Source organism: Sarcophilus harrisii, chromosome 2 (genome assembly GCF_902635505.1).
Source record: "Sarcophilus harrisii chromosome 2, mSarHar1.11, whole genome shotgun sequence".
In the NCBI taxonomy this organism is placed as follows: Eukaryota; Metazoa; Chordata; class Mammalia; order Dasyuromorphia; family Dasyuridae; genus Sarcophilus; species Sarcophilus harrisii.
Genome location: NC_045427.1, coordinates 264,994,607 through 265,014,721, shown reverse-complemented (window position 1 = coordinate 265,014,721; position 20,115 = coordinate 264,994,607). Strand labels below are relative to the sequence as shown.

Genomic DNA, 20,115 nt, shown 5'->3' with positions numbered 1-20,115 from the left:
TTCTTTGATGTGAAATATTAATTAGGAGTAGCAAGCAAACTAAAAATACAATTTAAAATTTTTATGTAACATTTAAAAATTTTAATATTAGGATCATTGCATTTAAAGTTAGAATGAACCATAAGAGATCATGCATGATTTCAGAAAGACTTATATGAACCGATGCTGAGTGAAATGAGCAGGACTAGGAGATCATTATACACTTCACCAACAATACCATATGATGATCAATTCTGATGGACGTGGCCCTCTTCAACATTGAGATGAACCAAATCAGTTCCATTTGTTCAATAATGAATAGAACCAGCTACACCCAGCAAAAGAACTCTGGGAAATGAGTATGAACCACTACATAGAATTCCCAATCCCTCTGTTTTTGTCCACCTACATTTTTGATTTCCTTCACAGATTAATTGTACATTATTTCAAAGTCCGATTCTTCTTGTGCAGGAAAAGAACTATGGATATGTATACATATATTGTATTTAATATATTTTAACATATTTAACATGTATTGATCTACCTGCCATCTGGGGAAGGAGGGAAAAATTGGCACAAAAGGTTTTGCAATTGTCAATGCATATATCTTGTAAATAAAAAGCTATTAAAAAAAAAAAAGAATCAGACCAATTAATTGGCACTAAGTGTAATGATATAACTAAAAAAAAAAAAAAGAGAGAGAGAGAGATCATCTAGTCCACTTCCATAATTTTGTGGATGGAAAAAATATTGTGCTAAGGAATACACAAAGCCATACAAGTACTAAATCTAAAAAATAGTATTAGGATCCAGTTCCTTTGACTCTAAATCCATTATCACACTATATTTGATGTACAAGTTGTAATACAATTTTGCATGACATCTTTTGTAATTACCTAATCATAGAATCTTAGATTTAAAGCTGGAAGGGATTGAGATGCCATCAAATCTAATGTCTTCATTGTTTAAAGGAGGAAAATGGGCCTGAGAAGAGGTTAATTTGTTCAGGGTCACACAGCTGTAATATAAGGTTGGCTTTGAACCCAGGTGTTCCCAACTCCAAAGCCAAAACTCTGCTCTATTCTAGGTGGCCTCTTTTCCTGTAGCTTCAGAACATTGGGAGTAGAATTCTTGTGAAATTCTAAAAGTTCATATTTTTGGAACCCATCTTCATCATTGATGTAACATTTGATCTCGTTGCCATTTGTTGCTCTGGTTAAAGTTAAGTATTTACCTTAGAGATGAAATAGTGAAGAAATCAACTGTAGAAGTTCTACTGGTGAGTCTGATTCAGAATTGGAGAAAAAAAGGAGGAGATGGATTTCTTTTAGTATCTAGATGTCAGCAGAGTTTTCAGTTTCTTTGGGTATTTTGAGGTCCATTTGGGGGCATTTGAAAGAACTCATGCTTTTACATGCAATTCTGCACTAATTTTATTACACATACCTTTAAAGGTAGTGAAACATCATATCAAAGCTTCAAATATATACATATATCATAACAATAACTCATTTTGTTTGCTTTAAGGTTTTCAAAGCACTTCACAGTAGTTTTGTTAGGGGAGTAGTGTAAACAGTCTTAGCCACACTATATAGGTAATTTAATTGAGGCAAAGAAAGGTTCGTGATTTGTCCAGATGCACACCTAGCAAGTTTTTTTTTTTTTAATTATAGTTTTTTATTTACAAGATATATGCAAGGGTAATTTTTCAGCATTGACAATTGCAAAACCTTTTGTTCCAATTTTTTCCCTCCTTCTCCCCTCCCCCTGCCCCAGATGTCAGGTAGACCAATACATGTTAAATATGTTAAAGTATATGTTAAATACAATATATGTATACATTTCCATACAGTTATTTTGCTGCACAAGAAGAATCGGACTTTGAAATAATGTACAATTAACCTGTGAAGGAAATCAAAAATGTAGGCGGACAAAAACAGAGGGAATGGGAATACTATGTAGTGGTTCATACTCATTTGCCACAGAGTTCTTTCGCTTGGTGTAGCTGGTTCTATTCATTATTGAACAAATGGATCTGATTTGGTTCATCTCATTGTTGAAGAGGGCCACGTCCATCAGAATTGATTACCATATAGTATTGTTGTTGAAGTGTATAATGAGCTCCTGGTCCTGTTCTTTTCACTCAGCATCAGTTCATGTAAGTCTCTCCAGGCTTTTCTGAAATCATCTTGCTGGTAATTTCTTACAGAAAAATAATATTCCATTAACATTCATATACCACAATTTATTCAGCCATTCTCCAAATGATGGGCATACACTCAGTTTTTCCAGTTTCTGGCCACTACAACGAGGGCTGCCACATACATTTTTGCACATGTGGATCCCTTTCACTACTTTATCCAAAGAGCACTTAATATTTTTCCAATTGTTTAGATGATTTTATTTGTGTGGAAAGTGTTTTGTAGTTTTGCTCATATAGTTCCTGACTTTCCCTTGGCAGATAGATTCCCAAATATTTTATCCTATTGACAGTTATTTTAAATGGAATTTCTCTTTGTATCTCTTGCTGTTGGATTTTGTTAGTGATGTATTGTACCTCTTATTGATTCTAGCTATGTGTTATTAGCCATATGCTCCAAAGTAAAGACATATAGAAACAACTCACATACAAAAATGTTTATAATGGTTCTTTTTATTGTAGCAAAGAATTGGAAACAGTAGGTGCCTATCTCAGGGGACTGGTTGAACAAATTCTTATATGAGTTTAATGGAATATTGTCATACATAAGAATTAACAGATAAGAAGAATTCAAAGGAACTTGGAGAAATTTGAATGAACTGAATGAGTGAAATGAGCAGAAGTAGAAGAATAGATATCACAATAACTATAACAAAATAAAGGAAGGCATCTTTGAAAGACTTAAGAACTTTGATCAATGCAGGCACTTTATGATCATGATGTTAGAAGACTGGTGATGAAGCAAATATGCCTGATGTCTCTTGTAGAAAATTGATGAATGAGGTACAGAATGAGACAGATTGCTGATGTACTGATTTTTTTTTCTTGGTTATATTTTTTTATTCCAAAGAAGGGCTTTTCTTAGATGAGTGGGAGTAAGGGTAAATTAATTGGAAGTGATAGGGTTGCTGCTCGCCTCCCACTTTTCACTCCTATCCCCTGGCCAAAAAAAAAAAAAAAAAAGAGGGAAGAGAATATCAATAAAGCATGAAAACAATACACAGAAGAAAACAAAAAAGTGAAGATGGGGATGGAAACAAAGAGGGAATTTTTGTTATTTTCTTGTACTACACATTGTTTGTAAAGCTATCCACTTTTTCTTTACTTCCTTATTGGTTTTCTTTTGTTTTACTGCTGTGTACTTTTTACTTTTTTTCTCCTTCCCCCTCACCCTCACTCTAAAGGTGGCTGCAATTAAATTAAATACAATTAAGTATGTATGTGTACATACATATAAAACATAGATATCTATAAACATATACATATATATACACACATACATAATGCTCATATACATATATGTAAAACCATACTATGCTTATTTCTACAAGGATGGATAGTATCTTCCTTCATAGTTCAATTCTTTCCATGTTTTTCTAAATCAACTAACTCATCATTTCCATCACTACAGGAATATTCCAACCCAATCATATCCCATCTGAAAGATTGTCTCTGAAAGTTTTTTTCCCCCAGTTTACTACATTCCTTCTATTCTTGGCTACATAGCTTTTATGTATACAAGAACATTTTAATTTAAAGTAATCAAAATGATCTTTTTTATACTGCAACAATGCTCTCCCTTATAGTATAGTTTAAGTTCTGATACTGCTGAATATCTTTAAATCTTTGTTCCTGATTTCTTTGAAGTTTTGATCTTTTGCTCTTCCAAATGAACTTTGGAAATTTTTTCTAACAGTAAAATAATTTTTTAGTAATTTAATTGGGATGACATTGAATAAAGAGATTAGCTAAGTAAAATTGTCAGTTAAGAAATTTTGTTGACTTTTTCTATCCAGGATCAACAAATGTTACTTCAGTTATTTAGATATTGAGTTTATTTGTGTTTTATTTTGTGTTTATGTTCATTATGTTCAATACGCTCTTGAATATTTTAAATGATCTAAAACAATACTGAGTAATATTGCTGACACATAGTGTAGTTTCTCTGCTTCTTTTGATTAAGTCTATTTTAATTTTAACACTGTCTGAGATCATGATTACTATCCTTGCTTTTTTTTTTTTTTTTTTTTACGTAATTCTATTCTTGCCTTTTATTTTATCTTTGTATGTATCTCATTTTTATAATGTTTTCTGAAAGCAACATATTGTTGAATTCACATTTTTAATCTGCTACCCATTTTCATTTTATGGGCAAATTGTCCCATTCACATTCTAAGCTACAATTATTTGTGTATTTTCTTCCTTCATATTATTTTCACTATACTTCTCACCCTGTTTACCCTATTTTTCCTCACTCTTCTACTTTTCTTCTACCTGCTACTTTGTTTGTTCTCCTATTCCTTTATCTCTACCTATTTCCTTCTCTGCCTTATCTATCCTCTGTCCCCACCCTATTCCCTGGCCCTCTTATTTTTTCTGAATATAAAAGACTTATATATGTGTGTGTGTATATATACACACATATATATGCATATGCAAACACATCCACATATTTCATTTATTCTGTCTATCTATCTATCCGTTCATCCATCCATCTATCCATCTATCTACCTTTTTCCTTCTTTAAACCATTCCTGATGAAAGTAAAACTCTAGCACTATCTGTTCTCTTCCTCACTAGCTTCTTCCATATCAGTTTTTCCTTTTATGAATCATTTGTTTGATAATTACTCCTTATTATATCTCTCTAGATTTTTATTTTTTAAGAATCACCTTATCATATTTGGCTTAGTCTAGACCTTTCTTTCAAACTACCCAGATAATAATGACAGCCATAAGAGGACTGGTAATATTTTCACAAATAAGAGGTAAACAATTTGATTTCATTGAGGTAAACAATTTGAATTCATTGAATCCCATATAATTAATCTTTAATATTTAATATTTTCCTTATATTTCTCCTGGAGGTATTTATATGTAGAATTTCTCTTAAGGGTTTCTATCATGAACACCTACTTGAAATGTCTTTTTTTTTTTTTTTTCCCCATTCAGGGTTATATTTAACTTTTCTGGATAAATTGCTGTTGGTCTTAAACTAGCTCTTTTGTTCTATAGAACATAGTATTTCAAGACCTATAGTCCTTCAGTGTAGTAGCTGCTTCGTCTTGAATTTTTTTTTTTCTTGTTGCTCCCAATATTTTTCCTTTAGCTTTGAAATTTAGCTGCAATATTCTTGTAAGTTTTCTTCCTGGAATCTCTTTCAGGTAGTGATGATTGAATTTTTTCTATTTCTGTTTTACCTTCTTAGTTCTAGAACTTTGAGGGCACTTTTCCTTGATAATTTCTTGTAATATAGGCTCAAGACTCTTTTTTTTAATCCTAATTTTCAGGTAGTCCAACTATTCTTATATTATTTTTTTCAAACTATTCTCCAGATAACTTATTTTTTCTGATGAAATGTTTTATTTTTTTTTAATTCTTTTGATTTTGTTTTATTTTTTCTTGTTTTTATTTGTGTTAAAATGTCATTAGCTTTTCCTTGCCCAATTCTAGTTTTCAAGGAATTATTTTCTTCCTTAAGTTTTTCATGATCTACTTCAGGTTGGTTTTCTTGATTTTCATAATTTTCTTGGATTGCTCATGGTTTTTTTTTTTTTTTTTTTTAATTTTTCTCAGTTTCTCCCATTTTATTTTTAAAGTCCTTTTTGAGTTCTTCCAATAATTCTTTTTATGCTTAAGATCATTTGACATTTCTCGTTGAAAAAGGAATGGCTTTTTTAGCTCCATTATCTTTCTTTGAACATGAACCCAGATCTTTTCTATAGTAAATACCTATAGTTGGGTTCTTTCTCCTCTGTTTTATTCTCTTTATTTTTTATTTTCTTTTTTGGAATAAAATTTTAGTTATGAAGTCTGGATAAATGCCCCACACCTCAGGACCTGTTTATTGTTATTTTTTGAGATCTCTAATAGCTTGACTTTGGGCTATCTTCTTCACTCCTATAGCATGACTAGGGGCCCCTACTACATCGTCCTACAAATGATCTTGCTCTGTGAATCTCTCCAGTAGCTCTACAACTGTCCTCTCTGCCCTAGATCTGAAACTAGGGACTCTGCTCTCTTCAAGTGCTCATATTCAACAGGGTCCCTACCTGCTAGTTATTGCACTAACAGGTGTGTACTAGCTCCTTCTCCCCACAACAGAACCTGAGATGTGTCTGGTCAGCATTACTATGCTTGTTGCTCCACAGTAGCGAAAGTACCTTCAAGTCATCTCCTGTTCAGTGGTCAGATTTCCCACACTGTCTGCAGAATGAAAGTTTTTAAGTTGAGGCTACCCCTCAACCCAGCTGCCCTGCTTTTTGTTAATTTTGCAGAAATATTGAGGCTGAGTCTTTCTTGGCATTTTCTCAGATGGTTTTAGGAGGATAACTGTTTTACCCTGATTTTATTTCTAATTGTCTGAGGCAACATTCAGTTTTTTTTTTTTTTTTTTGGAAGAAATTTGGAAAGCCAAATGTTTTCTGACATTTCTTCCATCTTCCTAGTTTTCTCCCTAAAATAATTTCATTTTTTAAAAAAAGTCCTTAAGATATTGGTTGTCAGATTAAAAAACCCTATTTTACAATTTGAATCTTTTTGTCATTTCTAGATTTTGGCATCACTTATTTTAAACTAGTTGGTCAGTTAAAATGAAATCTGATGTAATTCCTTTCTTTTTTTTTTTTCTTCCTTCCAGGAGACTGAAGAACCAGTGGTAGAATGTCAAGAGTGTGAGACTGAAGTCTCTCCATCACAGACTGGGGGTTCCTCAGGAGATTTAGGGGATATCAGCTCTTTTTCCTCCAAGGCATCTAGTTTGAACCGAATGTCAAGTGGAGCAAGTAGTGGCCTCTCAGCTGCACATAGCAGTAGCAGCTCAGGGAAAGGAACTGGACTTGTCAAAGGGAAACCAGGCGGGACAGAACCTGCAGATTTTGCCTTACCCAGCACAAGAGGAGGCCCAGGAAAACTGAGGTGCAGATATTGTACTCAGAGGGAGAGCCATGGGCTTAGGATGGGATGAGGCAGTTAAGGGGAGGATGTATTTATAAGGAAATTAGGGTGATGGGAATGGCAGATAGAGAACTAGAAAATTTTTTGTCAGTTCTTTCCACCACCTTGACCCAGATTAAATTAGTTCCTTTTTCTTTCCTTGCTTGTAGATTATCATAGTAGATGGTACTTCTTTAGTTTTACTTTTTATTTTTTAACTAATCAGTTAAAGAAACTTATGGAGGATGAGCCTGTCATTCTGAAGCAGTAGGCCCTGATTCTGTTGGCAAAATAGCTTCCTTCGTAGGCCAGAGACCCTGATGGGTTCCTGGTGGCAAGACATGGGAGATATATTAATATTAGGAATGAAAGAGTGTGTTATTCCCATGTTTCTTTCCCTGCTTCTTAGAAACTGCCTTGGAAACCATGGAATCATATAGCTTTAGAGGTAGAAGGGACCTTTATATAGAGTTCAGACACTCATTCATCAGATGAAGAAAATGGTTTGAGAAGTTAGGTTCTTTACCCAAGTTTATACAATTAGTAAAGTAGCAAAGTGAGAATTCAAATCCAGGTTTCCTGATGTCAGATCCAAAGCTTTTCCCACTGTACCATGCTGCCTCTCTCAATTCTGAAGTCCATCGTTTTTACTAGTAGTGAAACAGAGATTTGGGCTTGTAACTATACTCTGGCTGTTTGCTTTCTGATAAACGTTGTGTAATAGGAAGGCAAGACAGGAATAGAAGTAATTTTGCTGAATTTGATGATTATACTCTGAAATTTTATTATGAGGAATTTAGTTTCAACATAGAGAAAAAGAAAATTCTCCATTTCTTCTTCCTCTTTTCCATTTTTAACCTACTTCTCTTTCATGACTGAGATTTGACTGATATGAATTAGCTTAGCATTGGCATTAAGGGCTAGTATATGTTGACCTAGAACAGGGGTCCTCAAACTTTTTGAATAGGGGACCAGTTCACTGTCCCTCAGACTGTTGGAGGGCCGGACTATAGTAAAAATAAAAACTTTGTTTTGTGGGCCTTTAAATAAAGAAAATTCACAGCCCTGGGTGAGGAAGATAAACGTCCTCAACTGCCACATCTGGCCTGCGGGCTGTAGTTTGAGGACCCCTGACCTAGAATGTAGTCTGCCATATGTAGAGAAAAAGAAGTATGGGTTTTGAGAAGACTTCGAGAAAGAATTCATTAATAGATGCTCTCTGACTAACCTGCCTTCATTTCTACAGTCCTAGAAAAGGGGTCACTCAGATAGGGGCACCTGTGTGTGAGGAGGATGGTGATGCAGGTCTTGGCATCAGACAGGGAGGAAAAACTCCAGTTACACCTCGTGGCAGAGGGCGCAGGGGCCGCCCACCTTCTCGGACAACTGGAACCAGGTATTTGGGTAGTGTGAGGGGTACTTAATTGGTGATTTGTCTATGAAAATTGAAGGAGAAGAGAGCAGAAAGAGGACATCAAACTCTATGGGGTATCAAGAAAGAAAAGGGGGGGCATATTTTCAATTGCAAGATGACATGGGTAAAAATGAAAGCAACTGAAAGACTAGGCTCATGATTGTTGAGATAATTGATCATTCAGCTCATTTTCTAAAGAAGTAGTAGGAACATTAGAGGTTGATGTGCATGGGTCTTTCATCTCATTCTCACTTCATCAATCTGCATTTCCTTTTCAGAGAAACAGCTTTGCCTAGTCCACTTGGTGTTGAGGATATCTCAACAAGTGTCTCACCAGATGATAAACCCTTTACTCGCATCGTACCCCGTATGCCAGATGCCAACAAACGAGCAGATGGCAGTTCTGGAGTCTTACGCCGTAGTGACTCTCCAGAGATTCCTTTGCAAGTTGTTGCTGGCCAATCTGATGGACTAGACTCTTCTTCTCCAGGAAACAGCTTTGTAGGACTTCGAGTTGTAGCCAAGTGGTCCTCCAATGGTTATTTTTATTCTGGGAAAATAACACGAGATGTTGGAGCTGGAAAGTATAAGCTGCTTTTTGATGATGGGTACGAGTGTGATGTTTTGGGCAAAGACATTTTGTTGTGTGACCCTATCCCACTGGAGACAGAAGTGACAGCCCTATCGGAGGATGAATATTTCAGTGCAGGTAATGAAAAGAGCAAGGTCTGTAGCCACTCAGTATGTCCCTTTTGCCAGTTACTGAAAAGTCACTAGAAATCTATTCACCTTAAACTAGCTACTCAATCACCTACTTTTTGATTTATTGTCTTGATGAGACCAGAGAGATGACTACAGCTGAAACAAACCAATTAATTGCAGATGGGAAAAAGTTGTACTTCTGTATGTGTTCACATGTATTCAATAGTGCACATACCCAGCTTCCCTGGTTTGAGGAACTGACTTTCTGTCCTCATTTCTTCTCCTCTCTAGGATCTAACTTTTCTGGGGGGTGGGCAGTGGGGTGGGGATCTTTTCTGTTCTGTGTATTTCATTGTTATTTTTTATGGATTAACTTGGTATAAACCCATCATTGTTCAGTTTGCCTTTCTCAGTTTTTCTTTTCTCTTAGGTAATGAGGGGAAAATTATTTTTCTGAGAACCCAGACAGAATTCTTTTAGGAATCTTTTCTTTTGAGTTTTTATTGCTCACTCTTTTTAGCTTGGAGTAGACTTGCTTATCTTGAGTAGACTTGCTTATCTTAAGAGTTCTTGATGGCAAGGCTGTATAGAGAGATAATGTCTAGTAAGAGTTCCATTTTTTTTTTGTCTTGTGACTGAAGGAACACATAAAACTATATGAATATATGAAACAAAGTAAATTCCAAAAAGTTGATCCAAAGTATGTAACAATTTTTGTTCCAATATAGACCAAATATATATGTACCAAAATCTGAAACTTTGTTTTAGGTAAGAAAACAGCTCATGACAGTTCACATTTAGTTGTTTGAATATCAAGGATACAGATGCTGTTGTCACCAAAATGAATCCTGGAGAAAATAATATAATTCTAAAAGTACCAGTGATTTGCTTTTAAGACTATTAAGTATTTATGTAGCTTTTAACCTGATTGATTAATTCTTGGCTTTCTTGTGTTTCTTTTGAGTCCTGTGATTTCTGTTGCTGAATACTATAGTTTGATGGGGTTCAGAAAGCATTGTAAAATAATTTATGACAAAGGGCAGAACTTAGTCTTACTTTCTTTTTCCTATTCTTTTTGATATTTATCTCAAGGCTGTGATAAAGGATTCTGAAAGTAAGTTCTTTGAAGTTAGAGATAATATTTTTCCAGTTTTATAATCTAACACAGCCTGGTAGAATATAATAGAACAAAATGTGTCATCCTGATTATAGGTTTGAGGGTAAAGTGGTGTAAAGGTCCTCTTTTTAAAAACTATCTTCTCCAGTTAACTTTTTAGTATCACAGCAACCCGGCAAGTTTGGCATATAATTATTGTCTTTTTGATAAGCTGAGAATTGTTATAAGAATGGGGAGTGCTCAGGGTTTCACAAAGGATAGGTTATGATAGAATCAAGATTAGAATAAAAATTATCAAACCCAAGTCTCTTAAATTCTACCCCAATTTCTATTCATATCATTGTGTATTCTTTATTCTAAGAAGTTATCATTAGAAATTGGATCAGAATTAGAGTAATGATACTAAGAATAGTGAGAGATGAGCAGGCAAGGAGGACATATTTCAGCCTCATATTATTTTGTCTTTGCTCCCCCTTTTCTGATTTCTAGTTTCTTAAGATGCCCATATGCTCCATACTTGAATGCAAGAATTATCACATACTTCCCAAAGAAACAAAATTGAAAAGAACTACTGTATGCAGTACATCATAACTTTGAGAGAACTATTAGAACCATCAAAAAGTAGTAGTACTTAATTTGGAAAATAACTTTTTAATAGCTCACATACCAGGGTCCTCTTTCTGGCACCCCAGAACCTTCCTTATTCCAACCCCAGTGAAGTAGTTGAATATATTTTGGTTGGTATGTCACTAGTTGTGAAAGCAATTGTTAGTCATATCTCAATGGTACAGTGACTGTACCATCTAGTTTGGGCTCATGGGACAGAGCACAGAGTGAGAACTAGAATTGGACTATATGGAGTGATATTACTGGCTACAGCTTCCCTTTATTGTCTTTTTTTCCCAGGTGTGGTAAAAGGACACAGAAAAGAATCTGGGGAATTATACTACAGTATTGAAAAAGAAGGCCAAAGGAAATGGTACAAGCGAATGGCAGTTATCCTGTCTTTGGAACAAGGAAATAAACTGAGGGAGCAATATGGCCTTGGTCCATATGAACCAGTAACACCCCTCACCAAAGCAGCAGACATAAGCTTAGGTAAGACCTATTTTCTCCATGCAACTAATTACAAGAGGTCTTGTAATTGTAAGCCTGTATTAAAATACAATTTGGGGGAGAGTTGGAGCAAAACTTCATCAACTTTGTTGGTGTCATCCCTACTTATGACTGATTGGATAGAGATTGCTGTTCCTCTCCCAGGATTTTCTAGGAAATCCTTATGCTGCTTCTTGCCTCCTTGGCTCAACAAGAGATAAAACAAATCTTCAACAGTGGAGGTGTGAAACTGAAGATGGAATATTCCTAGAATGTACTTTATGCTGCAATGGAAGGTGTGAGGGAAGCCTGCAGGACTTCAGAGAACTAATTATTTTCTGTCTTATTTGGCTATAGATAATCTGGTGGAGGGTAAGCGGAAACGACGAAGTAACCTCAATTCCCCAGGCACTCCCACTACCTCCAGCAGCAGTGCCACCGCCACTCCTCCACGTAAAGCCCTTGAAAGTCCCCGAGTCTCCATGGGACTTCTCTCTGGCAAAAGAAAATTGATATGCTCTGAAGAAGATCGATCTCCTGCCAAGCGAGGCCGCAAGTCTACCACAATAAAACCTGGTAAATCCTCTTCCTCAGATTCCTCCAGATACCTTCATGGCATGCAGAGGGTAGGACCCTTGGCAAAAGGTAATGAAAGTATTATAAAAGGTAGTGTAATTATGTGGCCTTCTGATATGTGCTGTATTCATATATACAGGGCATTAAATACAGGAATGCCTTCTATTTTAAGGCATTCCAACTCATTGAGGAGTTAATCTACTCCTTTCCTAACCTCTCATCTCAATATCCCAGACAGAGTAAGATAAGGAGAATGGAAATAATATCTGAAATATTAATTAAATAAGTTTTGTGATGAGGGTAATTGGGGGGAAGGTGGGACAGAAAAAGTTGTCAAGAGTTGACTCTGGACAAAATTTAGAAGATGAAGTTTGCTGTTGGTACTTTCCCATGGTACGTGTGCTGCTTCTTCATGTCTCATTTGTCTTCAAAATCTGGAAAGTCATTATCTCATTGAACTGACTAGAACCTTTTCCTTATGGCACCTCATATGGCTTTTGCTGATTCCAGTATTCCATGTTCCAGTGATTGCTTTGATCTCTTTACTTCTAATTACTTCTTATTTCTTTGGTTCCATGAGTTAGAAAATCAGTTTGATTAAACTACATTATTAATTTTTTTTTAAAAAGGTGACTATTTTTGTGTTCAAACTTGTATTTTCATGTAGAGTATCAAAATGTCTCTAGAAGCAAGCTTCTTTCTAGCTCTTTATCTGGGGATTGCCTGTTTTCTTAGTCTTCATATGAATCCTAAAGTCAATTTTTTGACACATTCTGACAAATCCATTTTCTTTAATTTTTGGAAAATTTAACAGAGGAGGGATCAAACAAATCTGAATGTGTCATAAACCTGTAGTTTAAAAGTTCACTTATTTCTCCGGTACTGGAAACAGTAACCAAATAAACACTGAAATTTGGAACCAACATGATCTTCTAGAGTAGGAAGGAGGGAATTGACAGACAATTGGAGTTGGGGGAAGAAGGGCAGGAAGAGGAGAGTTTTAATGGCCATAAGTCTTCAACTAGTTAGTCTGATAAAAATTTGGTTTAGCTGTGTAAAAATTTTATTTTGTGTACTGAAAGACTTTTTTTATTTTATGTATATCATTGTGTCACTGATTTTCTTATGGTTTTTATTTAAGTTAAAAATAAATTCTTCATGTAGTTAAAAATAAATTCTTCATGTATGTTCAGTCTACATAGTTGTTTTTGTTTTTGTTTTTTGCTCATGTAACATGGTTGTCTGCTCAGAACTAAACAAAATAGAGTGGAATTTTGTATACTACTTCGTACTCAGGCAGGTAGGACATATTCAATTTAACAAACATTTATAAGTGTCTACTATATGTAGAACACTACATTCTTAGGTTCCTTGGCTCTGGTACAAAGTAAAAGTTCTCTATAATAATGTTGCTTTTGTTTTTATCCAGGTACTGTAGGAGTAGGAGAGTTTGTGAGTCCATGTGAAGGTGGAGAAGGTGCTGGAGAGCCAATAGCTTTGGAAGATCAGAGGGGACCATTGCCTCACAACAAGACTTTGTTTTTGGGCTATGCTTTTCTCCTCACCATGGCCACAGCCAATGACAAGCTAGCCAATCGCTCTAAATTACCAGATGGTCCTACTGGGAGCAGTGAGGAAGAGGAGGGTGAGATCACTGTCCTCGTTTCTCAGGGAAATTCGGGGTTTCTTACAGAGCTTCACAGTTCTATCATATTCTTTCTAACTACTCTTGTCTCTTTAGAAGACCTGTGGTTGGTCCCTTTTGTCATATATAGAGGCTTTAAAACAAATGAAAATTGACCTTGAATTAAGAAGTGGAGAAAAGAAAATTTGTCTCCTTCTAAATATTCTGACATTTTTCCTAGCCAAAATTTCAAGGAAAAAATATAGCAAAACTGGTGGAAAGAAAGGTGACTGACTTTCTGAGGACTTTGGAAGGGTGGGTATGTGGTTTTATATAGCAGGTCTTCTGTTGAGTACTTTAAGCAATTACTTTCAGTAAGCAATTTTCATCTTCTCTCCACAAACTAAATGTACAATTATAACAACATCATGGGGAGTTAGTTATGAGAAAGATTTGTTCCATGCCTCAAGAAAGCCTTGAGTCTTAGAGACTCTTAAGAGGGGAAACAAGGCAAGTATGAACTTAAACATGAACGGCTGGCAAAAATACATTAACCTCTCCATTATGATTAAGGTACAAATTTTTGTCCAATGTGATGTTTTGAACACTAGCTAGATTTCTGGTTTCTTGGAAGAGCAAACTGTATTTGGTAGTAGCCTTATGAAAATAGTACCATTAATAACCAACAAATATGCTAGCACTTCCCTGATGTGTCTCTGAACCTAATTAATGAAAAAAAAATTTTTATTGAATATTTAACATTAGCCAAACTTCCCTGTACAATGTTAGAATTAGTTGGATGTTAGCCAAAATTTGGATTTTCCAATAGGATCTAGATAAGTTGTCAATATTCAGAGAAATGGGAAAAACTTAAAGGAGATTAGGATTTGCTGGAGATCTCTAGGTTGTCTAAAGGGAATCACATTAGCAGAAAAGAGAAGAGACTGTGATTCATTGTTTGATACTTAGTGCTGCGTTTTATAACTTGGAGAATGAATAGGACAGAGGCTCATATAAGGGTCAGGAAGTAAATGGGTTTGTCCTTCTAAAGAGAATTGAAGTATCACAGAAGTCATTTGAAGCCAGGGATATAGTTTGTTAACAGACTTTTAATTCGTTTGTATAGTTTAATTTGATTCTATAGCTAACTTGTATTCTGAAAAGGGGACATTGACATTTGGGGCCCCATTTTTTTTTTTTTTTTTTGTCTTCCCAATATTGCCAGATCTTGTTCTCATTCATATTCTTTGTCTTTCTTCTTTTTCTGCCAACTTTACATTCATCCCCTTAAGAATTTTGATGACAAAAGTCCTCATTTCATCGTCCTCATTTCCATGCACTGTAATCATGTAGTAGCATTGATTCCCAAGTAACTGGACTCAGAAAAGGGAAGGGACATGAGATCACCTGGGAATTTATATGGGATGATGTTTCAAAGTTAGTTTTAGGGCTGTTAAGAATCCATTCAGTTTTTGGTTGTATCCCATTAGGTAGAGTAAATTATATCTCCAGATATAGACAATGAATCCAGAATAACTGGGACAAATTAGAGAAGTATATAACATAATAGATTTGGGAATTAAAATCTAAGTAGGCACAAAATTAGGCAAGCCTAAAAAAATATAGAAAAAAAATTTAAATTACTAATGTATTTACAAAAGATGAATTTGAATTTTCATCATGGAATATTGTCAGTATGATGATACAGTATTTTGACAGATGAAATTAATCTTTTTACCCCCATAGTGTTGGGTCAAACTTTTATATACTATATTTAATTTTGATGTTTATTTTAAGAGAGATATAGAATAGCTAGAGTCTTAACAGAGAGAGGAATAGTGAGATAGCAAATGGGATCTTTGAGAAAAATATAATTAGGTTGGAGTATATATAAATTCAGGCTCAGGAGTTCCTTAAGTTTATGAGGTAGTACAGAAAGCAGGGCTTGCATCCCTTATTTTCTGGAGTGCTGTTTTATATTTAACATAGGATAGAATAATATATAACCAGCTGTAGGTCACCTGGGTTCAATTTTTAGCTCTTTTACTTATTAGTTATGTGACCCTAGGCAAGTAACTTAACATTTGTACTTTAGTTTCTTCTCCAAGATGAGGATAAAACTTCACTGTATACTTTACAATGGTTGTGAGGAAGTCGCTTTATAAACTTTAAAGCATTATATACATACATATGAGCTATTACTATAAGGGTATTATTTCTGGAAATCTTTGATGGGAAGGGTAGAGGGTTAAAATAGGAAATCATGTACTGGATTGGGGTTATTTTTTTACATTAAAACTTCAATTAATCAGAATCCAGTTGGCTAAAAGCCTTAACCAGAATTTTCTCTTTCATTTGTCATCTTTATACTCCATTTATATCAGAGAGGAGTAAGTGATTCTAAAAGAAAAAAACTCTGATTAAGGATTTCATTTAAAAATAACAAAAAGCTTTGAGGATATAACCCAATATTAGTGACTGTCGTATTCTACAGCAACTTCAGGATTATATGGTAATCTTAATATTTAGGTTTCATCTTAAGGCACTGTAATATCTGATTTATCAAATAACAAATTATATTTTATTATCCTCTACTAAGACAGGACATAGATTTTTTAAAAAATGAAAATTGAAAGAAAATTTTTTTGGATAATCCACAGAAATTAAGAATATTAAACTGGAATATCTCACCTCCCTTTTTACACCCTTGCTGTCCCCCAAAACATTTTGGTATATTGAAGTTTTAGTGTAAATGGGGAAAAGAATGTGAATGAGGGGGAATTTGAAGGTTTATATAAAGAGTGCTGATCAGCTATTCTTCATCTCCACAGAGGACAGAACTAGAGGAAATGGGCTTAGTTTGCAGCAGGAGAGATTAGGTTAGACATAAGGAAGAACTTCCTGACGGTAAGGGTTATTAAACATTGGAACAGACTACTCTGGGAAGTTGTGGGATTTCAATCCCTATAAGTAGCCATGGTTTAGACTCAGGCCTCCTGACTGGGAGGACTCTTGATGTTTCTTCCAGCTTTATCATCCTATCTCCTTTCCTCAACTATACCACCACCCTTTCTTCTAGCAGCCTTTTTTACCTTTCAACAACTATGATCCATGGGGAGGCCCTTGAACTGGCTTTGGAGACAGTTGAGTGGGAGAGTGGGTAGTAGGAAGCCAAGTATAAAGTAGAAGAGTACAAAGGAGAAAGTCTTTTGTGTGTGTGTGTGAATAACTGGATTTTATTTGTTCTTACTTGATGTAGAATTTTTGGAAACTCCCCCTTACAACAAGCAGTATACAGAGTCCCAGCTCCGAGCAGGAGCTGGCTACATTCTTGAAGATTTCAATGAAGCCCAGGTAAATATTTCTTCTTGTTTAGCTCCCTAAAATGGTGATGGTGTGAGGACCTATTCACTTCCTGGGAAAAAGGGATCAAGATGCTGGGGAAAATATTTGGGGAGTAAGCAGAGAATAAAGTTTGGGCTTAGAATATAGAGGGAATGCTATTGCTGGGAACAAAAAAAGATGGAGATTTGAATTTGAAAGAAATTTCCATTCCACAGTTCTGATTCTTAGCTTATCGACTGGTATTATATGGAAATTTCTGTTAGTGAATTGAGGTGTCCTGAAGGCTGGTGAATTGAATGAATTAGGAATATGAAGCTTTTTGGCAATTAGATAGGATAAGTCATATTTGTTGCTGTTTGGAGGGCTTTATCTTTCTCAACTTATTAAGACTACCTTTTAAGGACTATCTTAGAACAAAATTATTGCACATTTTAGCTGAATTTCTTCCTTCCCAGTGTAATGTGGCCTATCAGTGTCTTCTGATTGCGGATCAGCACTGTCGGACTCGAAAGTACTTCTTGTGCCTTGCCAGTGGGATCCCTTGTGTGTCTCATGTCTGGGTCCATGATAGCTGCCATGCTAACCAGCTCCAGAACTATCGAAATTACTTGCTGCCAGCTGGGTATAGTCTCCAGGAACAGAGGATACTAGAATGGTAAGGACCCTGGAATTCATTTTTAATTCAGTAGGATAACATAATAGTAAATATACAAGTGAGAACCTACTATGTGAAATGATAATTAGCTTTGGTGGGAAAGGGCTATCAATCAAGTCAGTAAAGCATTTATTCAGGGCCTACTTCATAAAAGAGCTAAATCTTTGGGGACTGTGATCATCAAGGGAAGTAGAATGGAGAAAAGAACAGGGTGCAGGAGAGAACTCTATGGGACATCTGTCATTAGAGGGTATAACCTGGACTCTGAGACAGCTGTAGGAGAATCAGAACAAAAGAAAGGGGCAAGGAGAGTGAGATCAAAAAGAATGAGGATCGAGAAAAGGCCATTGGATTTAGCAATCAGGAGATCACTGGTAACTGGAGAGAGTACTTTCAGTGGAATGATGAAGTTGGAAAATAGGTCGCAGGGGCTTCAGAAGAGAGTAAGAAGAGAGAAAGATTACCTATTTTGGATAACCTTTTCAAGTTTAGTCTTAAAGAGCAGAAAAGATAGAGACTGATTTAAGAAAGAGAAGCATCAAATATAGGTTCTTTCATTTTGGAGAACATGGATTGACGTGTTTGTAGGCAGTAGAAAAGACCTAGGAGACAAAGCATAATCAAAAGTTAGAGAATAAGAATCATAGATGGAGCAGTCTTTTGGAGGCAATGGCTTGGAATCTTTTGAACTACCATAGAGATTAGCTTTGGTAAGAAGTGAGTCTCCTCTTCATATAAGATAGGAGTGAAAAAGATACTGTAATAGAAGATACCTGAGGGAGTTCAGGAATTACCTCATTTTTTTCTGTAGAATGAGGCAAGGTTTTCATCTAAAGTTGGGAAGTGGGAGGAGAGCCCAGGGATGTCTTAGGAGGGATTAAAAAGGTTTGGAAGAGCCACTGTGGAGAGTGAGTCGATAAAGAAAGTGTAGAATTGTCTAGCAGTCGTAAGTCCAGTTGAAGTTGTGCAACCTAAATTAGTAAATGGACCCAGTCAGAATAGATGTGCAATTTTCTCTTCCTCTGTTCTACAGCACTTGTACAGTAATAAGGTGGTGGAAAAGTGAGAACGATTCAGGGCTGAAGCTTGGCAACATGTTCTTATGTGACCCTGACCCTAATGACCAGTTAGACTGAAATGATTGTAAGCAGTGAAAGGGACAAGTCTGCCACTTTCTCCAGACTGAGGCCAAAGAGTAGAGGAGTTTTGAAGTCTTTATTCACAGAAATTGTGAAGGTGCAAGAGTATGCTCCTTCAGAAAGCTTACTCTAAAGTTAAAACATTAAAATTTTAGGGAATGTTTAAAGCTATACTGTGGGTTTGGATGGACCCAACTTGTTGCCCCTTTGAAAGGCATTTGCTCTTTTCCAACTCTGATTCTGTTCCCTTTTTTGTAGGCACCCCCGTGAAAATCCTTTCCATAATTTGAAGGTCCTTTTAGTATCCGACCAGCAGCAAAACTTCCTGGAACTTTGGTCTGAGATCCTCATGACTGGGGGAGCAGCCTCAGTGAAGCAGCACCATTCAGTTGCCCAGAACAAAGGTATCTATGGAAAGGATGTTAAGAAGCCCCTGTTTCCCCAGGGAAGTGCATTATTCCTCCTGCCCATATCTAGCCAATTTTTATAACTGGGGGTCTTGGGTCAAAGTCTCTGTCCTGACTGGTTGACCTTGCCCATATTCCTCTGAGAGAAGACAAGAAGGAACTTGATGAGGGGAGCCAAACACAAGACAAGCACAGGGCTGCTCTTAGCTTCTGCTTGATTCCAATGATATGGTGGCCAAACCTTTCCCTAAACTTATGCAAGGGGACGTTCATCATGTTATATCCTTTTACTACAAAGTCCTAGTTCAAATAGAGATTTGCTGGATAGAACAAATCTCTAGTTTGGGCAGAGTGGAATGAGCTGGCTAAAGGATACAGCTTTCCTCATAACAGAAGACTTTTAAAATCTGTTTTCTGTTGATTCTTTCAGATGTTGCTTTGGGGGTATTTGATGTTGTAGTAACAGACCCCTCATGTCCTTCTTCGGTGCTGAAGTGTGCAGAAGCATTACAGCTGCCTGTGGTGTCACAAGAGTGGGTTATCCAGTGCCTCATTGCTGGGGAGAGAGTTGGATTCAAGCAGCATCCAAAATATAAACATGATTATGTCGCTAACTAAAGATGCTCAGCCCCATCAATTTCATTTCCTGCTGTTGTGAAGACTGTGTTTTAACCAGGTTTTAAATGTGTCTTGTGTGTAACTGGACTTCATGCATGGATCATTGTATATAGTTTTCTTTGCTGGACTTTTATGATAAAATAAATGTTGAATCTCTTTGGTTGTAGTAACTGATTTCTTTATCCTTTTTTTCTGAGTTTTTCTTGGAAGGAAGGAATGGAAGAACATTGCCTCTAGGGCAGAGGTTCTTTGGCCACTTTTTTTTTTTAAATATTTTGATAAATGTATTTTTAATATAATTGATTTCCTT

At 35.9% G+C, this 20,115-nt stretch overlaps 1 protein-coding gene across 10 annotated transcripts in view; it reads left to right on the top strand.

Annotated features, from left to right (window-relative positions):
• The window catches only part of TP53BP1 (tumor protein p53 binding protein 1), a 174,488-nt gene extending 154,400 nt beyond the window's left edge, over positions 1–20,088 (top strand). For 6 of the 10 annotated variants that reach the window (XM_031952184.1, XM_031952180.1, XM_031952185.1 and 3 more), the window contains 10 exons: positions 6,818–7,095; positions 8,360–8,509; positions 8,806–9,236; positions 11,253–11,444; positions 11,799–12,086; positions 13,447–13,662; positions 16,901–16,995; positions 17,442–17,641; positions 19,039–19,184; positions 19,618–20,088. In XM_031952184.1, coding sequence (XP_031808044.1) covers positions 6,818–7,095; positions 8,360–8,509; positions 8,806–9,236; positions 11,253–11,444; positions 11,799–12,086; positions 13,447–13,662; positions 16,901–16,995; positions 17,442–17,641; positions 19,039–19,184; positions 19,618–19,805 — 2,184 coding nt within the window. In that variant the 3' untranslated portion in view covers positions 19,806–20,088. Of the gene's footprint in view, positions 1–6,817; positions 7,096–8,359; positions 8,510–8,805; positions 9,237–11,252; positions 11,445–11,798; positions 12,087–13,267; positions 13,318–13,446; positions 13,663–16,472; positions 16,549–16,900; positions 16,996–17,441; positions 17,642–19,038; positions 19,185–19,617 lie in introns of those variants that run through there. The other 4 variants (XM_031952182.1, XM_031952188.1, XM_031952186.1 and 1 more) reach the window with 3 other exon arrangements.
• Positions 20,089–20,115: the final 27 nt, after the last annotated feature.